We start from the raw sequence: 15,546 nt of genomic DNA, 5'->3' as shown, positions 1-15,546 counted from the left end.
GAAAGCCAGCTACTTCTATGTTCAGTCTACCAACTGAGTATCTAAATAGATAAAATAATCTGTTTTTTTTCTACATCTATCTTAAGAATTTGACATACTGTAGTTGACCTCAGGTCGACACAGGCAGCCCAGTTCAGTGAAGGAGTAACATAAACAAGATAAGAAGACTGCAGGAGAGCTAGTAAGTTGATGCAGTGGTGGGTAAGGGGTGGTATTTTGTCTTGTCCCAGATGGTAAATTGTCCAAAGAATGAACATGTGCCAAAACTGATGACTGGTGGTGTGTCACAGAAGAAACTGGCATTTGGGACTGCATGAAAGAGTGATGGATTGCTGCAGGAGGTGTCATCAGATTGTGGTTGAAGGCGGTCTCTTTGTGTTGAATAATAACTCCACTGTATGAATATGGCAAAGATATTGCATCATTCATTATTGCAGTTCTTGATGACTCCAAAATAGAAGAGACATTTGCAAAATGTCTATAGTAAGCATTTTCAAAATCCAATGCATGAGTACTAACAATATTTAGAGGAGACACTCCTTCTTCGTGTTTGCTAAAGGATCGATACACCTCCCCTTCCAAATCCTGTTCAGAAAACCTCAGTATGTTTGTTGATGTCAGAATAGCAGAGTTCCTTATGTCTTCATTATCATCAATGATTTCTTGTTCTACTGTCCACAGACTGTATCTCAGACTGTCCACTTGATTTTCAATTGAGTTTGGTCCTAAAACTGTTAGATGACTTCTTGGTGTTACTGTTGTTGGCAAGCTTAACTCTGCTACATCCCACTGGGGGATCAGGCTTGGAGAAATTGTATCAAGATGGTTCTGAAGATCTGGTGGGAGTGGAGGTGTTGAGTAGCTGTTTGGAGGTACACTAACACTGAATTTTGAGCTTGAATGAAGAAGGTGCCCTAATTCTAAAGACAATGTCATTGGAAGGAAATCAGAACTCATAAAACTGATGCTTTTTAAAAAACCAGCTGCATCTATTTGAACATTACTTCCTGCTTTATCAATATTATTTATCACAGCATCATTCTCTGCAAGACTTTGAGACTGCAGTGATCGGTGCATTCTTGTACTATTTACCACACTCTCAGCTAGTGTGGGGATCAAGAAAGCAGCATGACTATCCCTTGAATGTGAAGGTTGGGTTCCTGAGTGTGTTGGAAGGACAGAAACAAGCTGCTGCCTACTGTTTAGGAAGGTCATGTTGGTTTGATTTCTTACTTTGTCAGTTCCAATTTGTGTGTGCAAACTACCAAATATCATTAATTTTTCTGTGGAGTTGGCAAGTATCTTATCAAAGGGACTTACCTCTACTTGTATAGAGTGTTGACTCAAAGGTACTTCCAGAGAAGGGAAAGGAAAATCAAAATAAAACTCCCTGTTTGAAGATATGTTTAGGTTTGCAAAGTTCACTGTTGATTGTAACTTGGTTATTGTCTTGGCATTACTTTGTGAAATTCTCTCTGAAAGGCCTGGAATAAATGAACTAAAGACTTGTGTTTCCAAAGCCGATGCATGGCTAGAGAAGTTCATTTCTTCAGCCCTGTTACCTAATAATCTAATGGCAGAAGTTTGTTCAGAAATACTGTCAGGCTTAGCATGTGAACTAATGGATGGCAATCTCTCTGTTGGTGAAGAAAGCAGCTTATTGAATAAGAGCCACCAATTCTCTGCTGGCTTCCCAGGAAACACTTGTGACATTTCTTTCAAATGATAGGAAACAGTCCAGAAGCGTGTTGTTAAAGAGGGGAAAATATCTACATATTTTCTTGTAAAATCCAAGTAACCCAAGTCCCAGGAGCTGCCAACTCTATTCGCGTTCTCTGGCTCTAACATGGTAAAAGCTGAGTCTTCATTTTGATTACTATAGTGAAATGTATCTAAATTGTTCTCTAGTACTCCATATTTGAAGGTCTCACTTGGTTTTTGAAAATGCACTGAATGTTTTAAATGTGACCAGTAATTGCTATTAGATATAAATGTGCTGTCACTTCCCAAATATACATCAGTGGACAATTGTTGATAAACAGGCATTGTCATTAAAACATGCTTAAATGATGAGCTTGTCCAGCCTGTTCCTACCAAAAGTGCTGAAAATGTTATTAGTTCTCTACTGTGTCCTAGGACTGAATTTGTCAATTGGATGTCAGGCATAAATTTTGTGTAAGTTTTCTTTAAGTTTTGAAAAAAAGTTGTTCGTTTTGCAGGTTGAGTCCCCACAGAGGTTAAATTTGTTGTGCCTGCTGAAGGATGTTCCTTAATGTGCATAGATTTTCTATACTGAAATTCACTGTTTGCTGCTAAGACAGAAAAAGGGTTCTTATTAGCATTGCCTTCCATCATTTCCAGGTAAAAATTTTCAGGTGTGAAGTCTAGCAAATCTAGCCTACTTTTTTGGAATGATGATTTCTGCTCTGTCAGTGATATAAGTAAGCTAGAAAGAGAACGATGTCTGTCTTCTTCAATGTCAGAAGTTATACGATTATGAAAGACAGTCCCACTCCACCAACTCGCAGGCTCCAAGACATTGCTCACGTGCATGAAATTGGTTGTGCTGCTGCTGCTGGACGATGAAATCCACAGGGTTTCTTTTTTGGGTTCATTAGCCGTGCTGCTGGTAACGGGAGAGCGGAACGCTGACTCAGAGTCAGAATGAACTGTCCCATCTGCCAAAGCCAGAGCTAGTTCCACATTAGGGCTTCTGTTTTGAAGAAAAGGAACTGCTGCACTCACAGAAGGCTCCGTAACAGCATCTGCTGCATCAGAAGTGCCATGAAATGAACTTTGAGAATAATTCAAAATGTTTTCATTCAGTAACTGATTCATCACAGTATTATCTAGGTCGATTTTTTCTGTAAAAGAAGCCAAGGTACCGTTGCCAGTCTCCTCAGAAGCAGCTGATGTGGACACAGTTGGAAGAAACAAGCTGTACGTGTTTTTTCTCACTGGCTTCTCATCTGCTGAGTTTTTACTGAAACGGAGAGGCTTTTGTTTCACTGGCCAAATAATTGGAGTTGAGATAATTCCTATGTTTCTGACCCCTTCTATCTTAGACTCTTGCTGCCTCTGTGGTAGTGAATGGGAGGATTCAGGTGAATTTCTCTTCATTCTGAAGATAACTGTAGCAGGAAGTCTGAATTCCTGCAGGTCTGTGTGTAGTAAGCCACATAGTTAATGGATTAACGAAAAATATATGCATCTTAACTGTCTGTTCTTAGCTGCCTGCTCTTCATCTAAAAATCAGCTTAACAAGAGTGGAAAATGATGCCAGTTAACTGAGTGAAAGTTTAGTTTGCATGTAATGTAAATGAACTTGGCTTATTTTTCTTAGTCTTTTTACTTCTCTTGGGAGTTTCAAAGCCAAAGGACTTAATTGTCCAGGTTTTATTAATACTAATTTAATAAGGCATTCAGTTCCTTCTGTAGTTACAAAAAAAGAGTTAACTGCTTACGGTGAACATGGAGTGAGTGGCTCCACAAAAATAAAACATCACAATTTGGAAGACATTTTCAGTATTTTCTTCTTAATTCTACAGCTTAGTAAATCCAAACAGGCTGAATTGATATAAATTCTTTCACAACAACTACTGTACTGCCTGATTACTAATGTACAAGAAATGATCTGCCAAGAGAAAAAATACTCTAAGAATTTCAATTCCTACGAGAACAACTGATGCATTTAGGGAAAACAAAATAAAACAATACGAAAAAAACAACCAATCAACCAAAAAACAACACAGAAAGAACCATAAACAGGTTCTATTTTACTTGGAGCACAGTGAAAAAAAAAATATTTACAACAAATATCTTGAAAATTGCAGAAATCTATCTCTGTGTTGGTAATAATGTTTATAAACTATTTTTAACAAACTAATAAATATTTTAGCAGCACCTCACAAAATTATGCTTAGGTTCTAGGAAACAGTGATATCATAGAAAACCTCAAAAGATATCCTGGCTTTTTTCCTGTGCTAATAATAGGCTCATTTACTACCTTATTTTTCCCCTAATCTTTCTAAACGTAAAGTAACTGATAGCTGATACTGTCAACATTTTCCCTAGTAAAGTCTAATCCAGCTCTTCTTGAAGTCAGTGGAAAGATTCCTGTTGACTCAGTGGAAGTGGCTTTGCTCCACAGGAACAATTTCACTTGGCTCCTGCTCCCAACCAGTGAGGAAAAGACAATCCCAGCTTACTACCGCCCTAGCTGCACAGACGGGAGCTACGCAGTGCCTCATCATCTGCAGCTTGAAACATTTCAAAAGCCTGATTCTTTTCAGACCCTTTTTAGAAATACTGGTCCCTTCCCATGTTCTTTGCATGGGTAAATAAAAGGGGTGACACAAAGTGAGTCCCTTGCATACAAAAGTCAGGTAAACAGGATACAAATAAGCACTGAATTTGGTTCTCTTCTCATTTACACCATTGTTACATGGCCCAATGAAGTTACTCCTGATTTATTTCAATGTAAATGAGATCAGAACTGAGACATGACCCTTGACATTATGATAGTATGAAAAACACACCTTAAAATACAACAAATTTGCTCTAGACACAGTACAAGGAAAAATGTAACACAGGATTTCTTACCATTGTTTGGCTTATCGGTTCTATTAGTATCGCGCATGTTAGTGGTGACAGTGGGTGGTGTAGGAGTAGTAGCATTTACAGTAGCTGGTAATAAAGATGAGAAAGAGGTGAACTTGAATGAATGTTAATGAGGTAAGACAAAATGGGAACAACGCATGATAATGTAAAATGAAACCATCTACACACAATGCCATAAATGTTAAATAAACACATATTTTTTCTGCACAAGGTGATGAATGGATATGAACTGAGGTCCCAGTCCTGCAATCTTTACTTTCACTGAATCCAGTGGAAATTTTGTCAGTGTGGCCTCATCTAGATGTTCCTGCTCTGGCAGGGGGACTGGACTAGATGATCTTTTGAGGTCCCTTCCAATCCCTAACATTCTGTGATTCTGTGAAAGGTTGTAGGATCAGTCCTATACTGCTTTCACAAATTCAAAATCCTCTTATGAGAACTTCAGATCCAAACAACTGTGCAAAGACCAGAAAATAGATCTTATAAGTTCTACTATGCATACACTATGAATATGGCTTATGAAAAGAATAATTGGCCCTACTCAGGGACTGAAGATGATGAACAAATGTGAAAGTAAAACACCCATGTAAGGATCCAATTAACTCCACTGAACTCCATACAATGAAGAGAACTGCAATCGGACTTGGAATAATGGGAGTGGAATATATATTTTGAAAGCTTCATGTAAGAACTCAGCTGTACTGTTCCCACTGATACTAGCAGGATTCATCCCACACAACCCTGGCGAATGTTCCTCAGGAGAACTAGCTAGAACACTTTTCAAATTCAGAGTGAGGAACCAAAACGGCACAGTTCCGCCACAGCGGACTTGAAGGATATACATTCTAGACGAATTAAAAGATCATGCCACTAAATTTTCAAAGAATAGTTTGGAAAATAATTTAATTTCATCTAGTAATTCCCAGGGAATGCAAATCCACTCACTGATAGATTTCTTTTTTCCTGAAAACTCTTTTCCCAATATGAAGGTTTGCGCTGTGTAATCTCACAGTGTTATACACCTTTTGCAAATTCTGAACAAGAACCAACATGGAAAGGTTAAGCAATTATATTTTAGTCAAGAAATTGCACTTTTGATTTTTTGTGAGGTTGTTTTAGCTAACCTTTTGAGTCTGAAAGTTGTAAACTCAGGTCTCAGCTTAGGGAACAGGTTCATGTTCACGTTTCAGTGAAAAAAGAATCTTGGGGAAAGAGAAGGAAGAGTTGGGAGACTGCATCAAAAAGGTTCTAACTGGGAAAGTGAATATATAACTCATTATAACTGGGAAAGTGATACCCTATAACAGAAAATGCTCTTCTTTCATATAACTTCAGAGCTACACTATCTGCGAGACAAGTTTTAAGGCTTCTTACTGATTGCATCTTCCAGACAATACTTAAAGGAAACATCTTCCAATGAATGAAAATATTTGCCAAGCATACTGGAGAAAATGGCTCTTTCATCAGGTCTAGCTAATATAATCTGGTACCCACAAATTCTGTTACAGGTGCTATTGCACAACACAAAACAAACAAACAAAAAAGAACCCAAACTGGCCTCTCAATCCAAAATAAGTCTGCAGTGCTTACAGAGACATACAGACAGACTTTTCTTTTGTGTGATTTTCATTATTATGACAATAAAGATGATGATGAGGAACAGGATAAATCTGATCTCCCACTTCCAAAGTGGTGAACACAGAACACCAGCGACATTTGACCAAACACTTTCCAGAGAAGGAAAAATTACCTTTGTGAAAGTACTCAGTGTTTATTGAAGATGTGATGGTCTAAGAAATTAAGAAAGGCAAATTTTAAAGGTAGCATACTTTATCAGAAGCAATATCTTCTACTAGACAAGTCAATAAAGCTGGAAAAAAGGACGAGGCTTTTAGAAATACAGGCTTGTTTCACTGAAAACATGTCCAATTCTGCTAGCATATTAGCTGACCTAATGAAAGATATTCTCCTTTCACACCATGTTATTTTGATAGAGAAAAATTCTCAAAATTCTTCCAAGAGAAAACACAAAGATCTTTATATGGTGGCTATATTACCCTTTACATATAAAAAGACTAACACTGAGTAATTGCTGCTGTCACCTTTACCTAAGTTATTCGAGTAGTATTTAGATAATATTGTGCTTTGTGAATACGATGCCTGAAAATTACTGTTTGAAATGCGATTATGGACATAACTGGAATTTCACTTTCCTTGTGGAGACCAGTAAAATATGATCCAAGACCTTGAACCAAATTTACCTCAGGAAAATCTGGGAGAAGTAAACTGAAGACTGACATAGATCTCTTACTGGCTTCCCAAGTGGAGTGCATTTTATTTTTTATTTTTAAGCTAAATCTGATTGCAAATGTCTGTTTTGGAAGAGTTCTGGGACTTCCTCCCTCTTTATACTTTATTGTCTCCTGTTTCCTTCTTCCACCATTCAGTCTGAAAAGGGTTACAGAGACAGACATTCTTTCTGGTGTATTTGCTATTGTGATTGAAGTTTAACATAGCATGCCACCTCACTAGCAGGTGAGTGTTCACAAAGTTATTGTGGAAATGAGATGGTGGAGCATATTTATAGAACTTCAGCCTCTATGCAGGACCTTAAAAATTCCTTTATGTGATGAGTTTTACACTATTAAACCAGCACTAAGTGTTGTAACAAGTGTTTCATTAACTAAGAGCTGCTGGATTTTGCAGTTTGATGTTAAATTTTTACCTGCTAATCTCAAAGTACCTAGCCTCAAACTAACTTATTAGAAATAAATGAATAACAGTCAGTTCCTTTATTTACATCTGTTCATCTTTTATTTACAGATATACCTACTTATCCTGGTTAATATTTTACTGTTGAAATGTTCAGGAGGAAAAGGTGGAGAAAGAAATGAAAGCATTTGATTAATTCAGTTTTGATATAATGAAGACTATTTGGAATATGTATCATCAAGGGAATAGCCACATTTTTTTCCATTTTTGTACATACTGGACACCCACACTCTTGAAGATAAATTTTATTTCTATTTTTAATTACAGTTCACTCTTTCAGAAACAAAAACAAAACCAAAAAATTGAATAAAAGACCCAAGGAAAACAGGAATTTCCCAGAGATGAAACTGTGAAAATGACCTGGGTTTCTTACCTTGGCAAAGGTTTCCCAGGTTTGCACAACTGGTTGGTTCAATTGTAGAAGAGGGAATTAGGTATGAGCCTTTAGATAAAGAAAGTAAAATAATTAGAAAGGTTTGGCTGTTGGACACAAAACTACCATGTCTCAAAATATATCTGGCAAGTGACACAGTCCCCTTCCTAATTCCTTGCAGTGGCAAAACTGATATTGCCATTTGCCTATTAAGACTTATGTGTCTTCATTTTCTCCTGTGGCTGAGGAATCCATGAGAAACCCGCTGACTTGCAACTTACAGTCACTCACTTATCTTCCCCAGGTTATCTTAGCTTTCACTAAATAACATCCCATTAAATGAATGCAGTTTGCGTGTACTCTGTGGAACGGCTTTAAAGCAGAGGGGTCAATATGGCCACAGGACTTATGCAATATTTACGGCTAATAACATGCATCTTGGAGAAGCAGCCGAGCTCTACTGGTATAGCACAGGTTACCCACCACACACTTCTGAGTAATCTGCCTGCGACAGATGCCAACCAGATAAAAGGTGATTAAACTTGTTCCCCTGCCCAGGGCGTGGACATGATTAATATTCTGGTATGCATGATTTGTAAGCAGATAATGTTTTAAGTCTATAGCTCTACTGAATTATTCATAACAACAAGCAGACACTTTGATGATCTGGAGACAAAAACAAGGCATATAAGGATGGCCACAGAAAAAGAACTGATGAAACTGCATTAATTACACTTCATGTATCCCAGCAGTTCGGCTGCAGATACAGCTGCTTTTGCACATTCTCTTAAAAATAATGGGGCCATAGAGCATGGCATAATCTGAACCTACTGGGAGTGTTGCCCTTTTGACTTTTGCTTTACCACTTCAGAATTGTATTGACTCAATGAGGTTCTCTCATGAAACATTGTATCCTTCCATAAAGTTAAGGAGCCAACACCCATCAGCTTGTAAAGATAGCTGGGAAAATATTTCCTGTGATGCAAGAACAGATGAAACACAGGGCCTCGACACAGAAATCATATCACACTACAAATACCATTACATGTATTGCTGACAAGAACAGGGCAGAATTTAAAACATGTGATCCTCAACAAGTATTAAAACTCAGCATTTCTCTATTTATTTATTTAAAATTTATTAGGAGATACCGGCAAATTCACTTCCTCGGCACACTACCTCCTGTGTGAGACTTATTTCCCCAAAATATATTTGCAAACATTAAACAGTCAATATCAAAACATACTCTGAGTTATTTCCTCTTGGTTCTGTGTCACAGAAAGATCACTTGAAAGTCAGCTAGGAAAATCTGTGGACATTCATATTTTCTTCAGCGAGTATTTAAAGAAAAAAAAATCATTAGTTTATTTGGTGAAACTAAAAAAAGGCTACTCCAACTTTATAAAACACTGAAGTCAGAAGACTATATACTTTAAAGAGCATTGTTTTCAGTGAATATATTCAATAAGCTATTTAAGTTGCAATTGGGTTGAATTCTGGCCAGACTAGACTTTCCCTCAGTGTCCAGTAAAGAAAATATAAGGATTTAGATGCAAACAGATACTCGGCAAAAGCTACTTTATGAAGCCAAGTGGTATGGTCAGTAATGTGAATGGCAGATACGGACCTGTATTATGGACACTTTGTGTGATATAGCTCATTCACTTCAACTGTCTAAAACTCAAACATACGTATCTGCTCATCATGCTAGACTTTCTTTATAGTCAGTGTAGAGGATTGGGCACTCCTACAGCAAAAAACTTCTCACTTCACTGAGACATCTCCAGTGTGAGATGCACTGACCTCTGAACAGCCCTTTTCATTCCACTATTCATAAACAGCACTGGAGGCAATTAGCTCAGCCTAAAACATCAATCAGCTGCCTAAAGCAGACAGATCCCACCCTCAGTCAAATCTGCCAGTGAAAATAAGAACTCCTCTGGCCTTTGGGAATGAAGGACTCATACGAAGTGTACATGAAGCAAAAACAATTGCAGGCGTGGACAGATGTGCAGCCGTGTTACCCTTAAACTGCGTAGGTCTTACCCTGCTAGAGGTGTAGCCAGTGCAGGCTCCAAGATCAGTACCAGAAACTGAATGAATGCTCCTCAGTTTGCCTGCACTGAGCTCTGAACTGGTGTTGTTACACTACTACTCTTACCTAGGCTACTTGTTTTAAAATTAGTCCGGATACCCAGGCTGTGTACATATATCTTTAAATGCAAGCCGTGTGAAGGTACAGCAATAAAAACAGAATTCCGTCAAGTCTTCCAGAAACACCCCACCATGACTGCACAGCTGTGAAAACATTAGTCTAAGGAATATACTAGGAGAAGGTAAAACTATGAAAAGATTATCTGGAACAATTCACGAGTGTTTTTATGCTTCATAAAACTACTTGTAAAAGCTTTGTTTGAAAAAACAAGAAAATAATTCACCTTGGAAAATGTAAGCACTGTTCAGGCACAGATACACTGATATCACTGCTAAATGCTTGATGACGTTTTTTTGGTGTTTTCTTTTTGGTTTGGTTGGTTGTTGGTTTTTGGTGGTGTTTTGTTTTGTTGTTCTGTTGGGGTTTGTTTTTTGTTTTGTTTTTGTTTGTTTTGTTATTGTTGTTGTTTGTTTCGGTTGTTGTTAAGTTACATGCCACTTCCCAGGGAAGCATTACTGGGGCTGTGAGTAAACCTCTTTTCTGCATAAATCCTTCCATTGCTGCTGAATGAAGCCTAATCAGCCAGAGTCATCTCCCCACTGTCAGTGGCTTATTCATGGTTGATAGTCTGACTCATCAACTCGCCTGTTGAAGGCTGGTTTTACAACGAAGGCTTTTATTAAAGAAGGGAAGAACATTCTAACAATTCCATCTCTGGGATTTGTAACCAGTTTTGAAATGGCACTGCATTCAGTATTTTATTTCAGATTATTTCAGAAAATACTCTGGTTCAGGGAAGTCTGTATCACAGGATGTGATTTAACTCCTTCAGCATAAAAAGACTGGTGAATTAGTTAGAGGAAATAGCAGTGCTTATATATAGATACATTTTAGGTTGCTTGCATAGACACCTGGGCCTAATATACAAACACTAATAGATGTTATCTAAAATAATGTTCTGCTATATGGAAAACACTGCATAATGACATCCCAAAGAATAAAGCTGTGGAATGAAAATAAGTGTGTTTTTTTCTATGACCAGAGCTATGACACTACATTTGTGTCACAGGACTGTACAGTCTTTAACAGAAAGAAGGACAAGACCCATACTCCATCCAAAATTAAATGAGAACACAACTTTTACAGAGGTCTTGGTAGGCTGTTTAGTGAAAGTGTTGTGGTATCCTTCATGGTATGATGGTGTAAGAGGAGTAACAGTTTCTAGGAACTTATTTTCTGTCAGATCAGTTAGCAATAACGGAAAAACAACTTTTGTGTCCAGAATGCAGTCCCAGTCAATATTTAGACTAGCATTTTCTTTGTTCAGGTAGATGGGTGAAGGCACCTAGTTGCTCATGTTTTTATAGAGGTGTTGCTTAAACTTTTTAGCAGAGACATGCTGAGAGCTGTCCCAGTGAGTCTAGCTGTGAATGAGTACCTCACCTTTCTGTTTGAGGAAACTTAAGCAAACAACATGGTTTTCTTAGCCACCTTAATCCGTCATGAGCTGTTAGATACAGAAACTAGCACACCTTACTGATGCCAGCTTCTGTTTTAAGCTAAGAATGCTCAGAGTGTTGACAGATGCTCTATCAGGAGACACTTATATTCATGCTATTTAAACTATGTTTAAACTGTTAAGTAGTAAGGTATCAGAGGAGTAGGAAGGTAAAATTGGAAAGGACACCATCACTTATGAAGAGGCCCCATGTGGTTCAGAGAAGAACCAAAATTTGTATCAGTTTACTAGACTTTTTTATTTTTTTTAATTACAATAGGAGGACTCTAACTCTGTGGACATGAAGTTTGATATCAGTTGACTTTTCACGAGCATCATATATGCATATATAGGCTACTGCTGGCCATGATTCAGATTTTCCCCCATGCATTTTATAGCTACCCAAATATCTCTCAAGTTTCCACCAACCTTTTTTTTTTTTTTTTTTAATAAAATACTGGTCCAAACTCACAGAGATTTCTCAGTAAGTTGGGGTATTTTGGTGGCGGTGGTGTGTGTGTGTGGTTTTTTTTGTTCTGTTTTGCTTTGTTTTGTTTGTTTCTTTCCTGGAAAAAATGTTCCAGGAGAAAATGGCTGACCAGTTGTAATAACATATACATATATAAAAATTACACGTGGACACTTACGAGAATCAAATGTCTGAGCCATGAAATAAGAAGAGGTTGGACAATGTATTAACATTTATCATCTGGAGTAATCTACAGGAAGACAGACCTTCAGTAATTACCAATTAAAAAAGGACCGACAATATGTTGTCAGGAAGGTAAATCTCAAAGATCTAAAACTCTTCCTTCCTGTCTGCCTCCTTTAATTTAATATTTTCGTATACTTTTCTGTCTCATATGCATTGTTGTTTTGCCACTGCTTTTGCTGGCTCTGCACACACAGCACAAGGCTAGGAAGTGCTCCTTTTGGCTAATCAAATGGCCAAAGGGCAGGTACAAAACCACTTACTAAATGGTTAGTTAACACGCTTTTTATTCTCCTAGAGGCCACTGTAATCTTACTTGAGGATAGCAGGTACCTGCCTGTTATGGCCATTTTGTATGAGTAGAAGGCCAATAAACAAATTGTTTAGGAAAAACTTTGATGTGTAGATCTTTTCAAGCAACAACTCAATATACTTAGGGGACTTGTTCTTCTCCTTTAGGGAATTAACTCCACACCCTTTCAAAGCCTCTGTGTGTGGTAAGAGCTGAACTGAAGTCTAAGACAGGTAAGACCTAGCTGTTTTTCTTTCACGGGAGCTCCTTTTTTTTTCTTCCATGCTGGTATACGATACATTCAGCACAATGCAGGAGTGTAGGGGGAAAATAAGCAAAAAAGATTTGGCAAGGCATACTCACCACAACTCAAATTGTTTTCTGCTTTCAGTGCTGAAGTTGGAATACTCCAGAATTCATTTTCCCAGTCTACAATGTTTCCTTTCACATCGCAGCTGAGGTTGGCCAGTGTTTGCGCATTCATGGTGAAATTCCAGAGGCGGAAGTTGTAAATGTCCCCATTTAGAGAGCTCACTTCATTGCTGTTAGAACCCAGCACCAGCCTCCCGTTTCCAGGGACAGCTTTACCAAAGATACCCGGACAGTACACTGTATGATAGGTGCTTTTGGCATAGATACCTATACTGCCTGCAAAGCTATCTGCTATGACACACAGCTGTTGAAAGGTGTCCGTGAAGAACTCTGCATTTCGGGGCAATGCATTCCCAAGGATACACTGTGTGTCTGAGATGAACAGAAAATGCCCTTCTGCGGTCTTCCCGAAGCTTAAGAATTCTGTTGACAAAGAATCGGTGTAGGAGAATACCTTCCAGTCATCGTTGTCATCGCTGCTGCTCTTGGTGGCTTCAAAGCACAGTGTAAACTGGCTGAGCTCTGGCACTGAGACAGTCTCTGACAAGGACACAGTGTCGACATCAGGAACCTGGGGAATGATGACCTTCTGATTCCTCAGAGACACGGCAACTAGAACCAAGAGCAGATAAGTAAATTAACAACAAAAAAATCATCATATAGAAATAAAGGCAGACTGTCAGCAGGGGTTAAAGTAACATTCATTAAATCAAACATTCATCAGGTGTTTTTTATCACTGTAATATACCAATAGTATGCATGAAGGGGAATTTGGCTTGGGAGTGTACTCAGCTGAAAATATGCAGAGTTCCTTTTCAACAGCATGGAGAATGCTGCGCTACACACAGATATCAGCCCCTCAAGCTGCATTAAGAGCAATATTAGGGCGTACTACCTACTAACTTCTAACTCTGCTTTAGCTCACTTTATAAAAATTACTACTCATTCATCTAATTGGGATACATTAGGCAATGGAATAAACCAGTTAATTGAAAAACACAGTATGACTTGCTTTTAAGATATATTATTTTAATTACTTGTCTGCATGACTGCATTACACCAATGAAGTTCAGGCCTTGCTTCTTTTAAACATCTCTATAGAAGAAAGCCCCTATTACGTTCCCTGGCAAACTGAAGCCTTTTGTTCCTGAATTGAGCTAAAGGGTTTCTGCAAAGCATTAGGCATCTTCTCATTTTGTCCCCAGCAGGCTCCTGGTTAAATACTGCAGTCATGTGTTTATGAATATTTATATCCAGGCTTTTCAGTATTTGTTAATATTTGGGTCAGCAGTTTTGCATTTTGCACAAGTATCTAGAAATTGCTAGTCCTCTTGCAAATACGCACTGCATGGGCAGAATTACTCTGTCTCTAACCATTATTAAGTATTCTGATTTGCACTGGCAAAATGGTAGTCACCAATGTGAAAAAGAGTATCAGACGACATATGCTTTTTCTCCATGAGTATATTAATGACAATTCCATTCACTCAACTTTAGAGAATGTGACTTTTCAAAATAAAGTGTCAATATGCTCAGTTTTATTGGTACATTTATGGCAGCAAAATTCCTCTAGTAGATTTCTCCACAGAAAGAAATTTCATGTTATCCATCATGCAAAGGCATCGAGGTCAACAAGACCATACTGCAGCAGCCATCAGTTTTACTTCTAGCTCTGCAGTTCAGTGGTAGATCACACCTCCAGCAAATGCCTGCTTCCTCTTTTACACATTTTCACAGTGTATAGGCTAGAAGTGAAATTGGATTTTACTTGACCTGAAGAATAATTGCCACAGTAGTTAATCTCTAGACTCCCCTGGGATTTTTAAATGATGCTACAGCACATATATTAATTACTATATCTGTTCCCTTCTCAGAATGAAATACAAACTTTTCAACATGAGAAGCTATGGGAATATAATGGAAGACTGATGAGGAGGAAAATTTTGAATATGCTCGAGCAAGTGCAGCTGGGGTGTAGAAAAACACATACATCACACTAACTGTTAAGCCTTGTGTGCTTCATAAATAGAATTTCTGTGTTTAGATAACATAAGCCTATGAAACTCTTGAAGGCACCTTATCGGACATCCTTGAAATTCCTGCTCTACAGCAGGCAAAGACCAAAGCAGTGTAGTAAACTGTGCCTGCATGAATCCCTAATACACAGGTGAAACCAGCTGGCTCACGGATCTTCTAGCAAGGACTAAGCTCTGCAGTGCCTGTATTCCCATTTGTATACCTCTGCCTGGGTGCTTTGGTGCTTTTTCAGAGATCCCCCAGTCGGTGAGGTAGCAAAAATGAATTTACTCTTTGCACTTCATCCATGGTTTCTGTTGTTTCTGCATCCTGCCTGTGTTGGCTCACAGAGGGTGAGACATGCCCAGGAAGGGTGCCTGTCACACCACAGTCAGGAAAAGAGACAGATATATGGGGTATAAAGATTCTGTGTAGTCTGTGGTATTGTATTTTCCTTTTGCCAGCTCTTGCAAAGACTCTGAGTTCCAAAACTACCCTATTTGGATATACACAAGTGCATAATTTGACCAATATATTATATAGTAAAAATAACATAAAGCATTGCACATTAACTGCCAAGACAGCAGCTGAAGAATGGGAGGGAAGAGAGATAAATAGTGGGCTGTTATAGTTACTGGATTTACTTCATAATTTTTTTTTTTTTCCAAGGGCAAAAGTATGTTGTAACCATTTTATAGACAGAAAATGTGTTCAACTCTCCATTGAAAATAGAGGC

The 15,546-nt window shown here is 38.2% G+C and overlaps 1 protein-coding gene across 20 annotated transcripts in view; it reads right to left on the bottom strand.

Annotated features, from left to right (window-relative positions):
• Window positions 1-15,546, bottom strand: part of ADGRG6 (adhesion G protein-coupled receptor G6) — a 146,856-nt gene that overhangs the window by 49,324 nt on the left and 81,986 nt on the right. For 11 of the 20 annotated variants that reach the window (XM_065057193.1, XM_065057192.1, XM_065057194.1 and 8 more), the window contains 3 exons: window positions 12,786-13,406; window positions 7,766-7,834; window positions 4,603-4,686 (listed from right to left, as the gene is read on the bottom strand). In XM_065057193.1, coding sequence (XP_064913265.1) covers window positions 4,603-4,686; window positions 7,766-7,834; window positions 12,786-13,406 — 774 coding nt within the window. The other 9 variants (XM_065057202.1, XM_065057208.1, XM_065057209.1 and 6 more) reach the window with 3 other exon arrangements.

Source organism: Columba livia, chromosome 3 (assembly GCF_036013475.1).
Source record: "Columba livia isolate bColLiv1 breed racing homer chromosome 3, bColLiv1.pat.W.v2, whole genome shotgun sequence".
Lineage (NCBI taxonomy): Eukaryota > Metazoa > Chordata > Aves > Columbiformes > Columbidae > Columba > Columba livia.
Note: the sequence above shows the minus strand (reverse complement) of the source record. Positions and strands in the feature narration are given on the sequence as shown.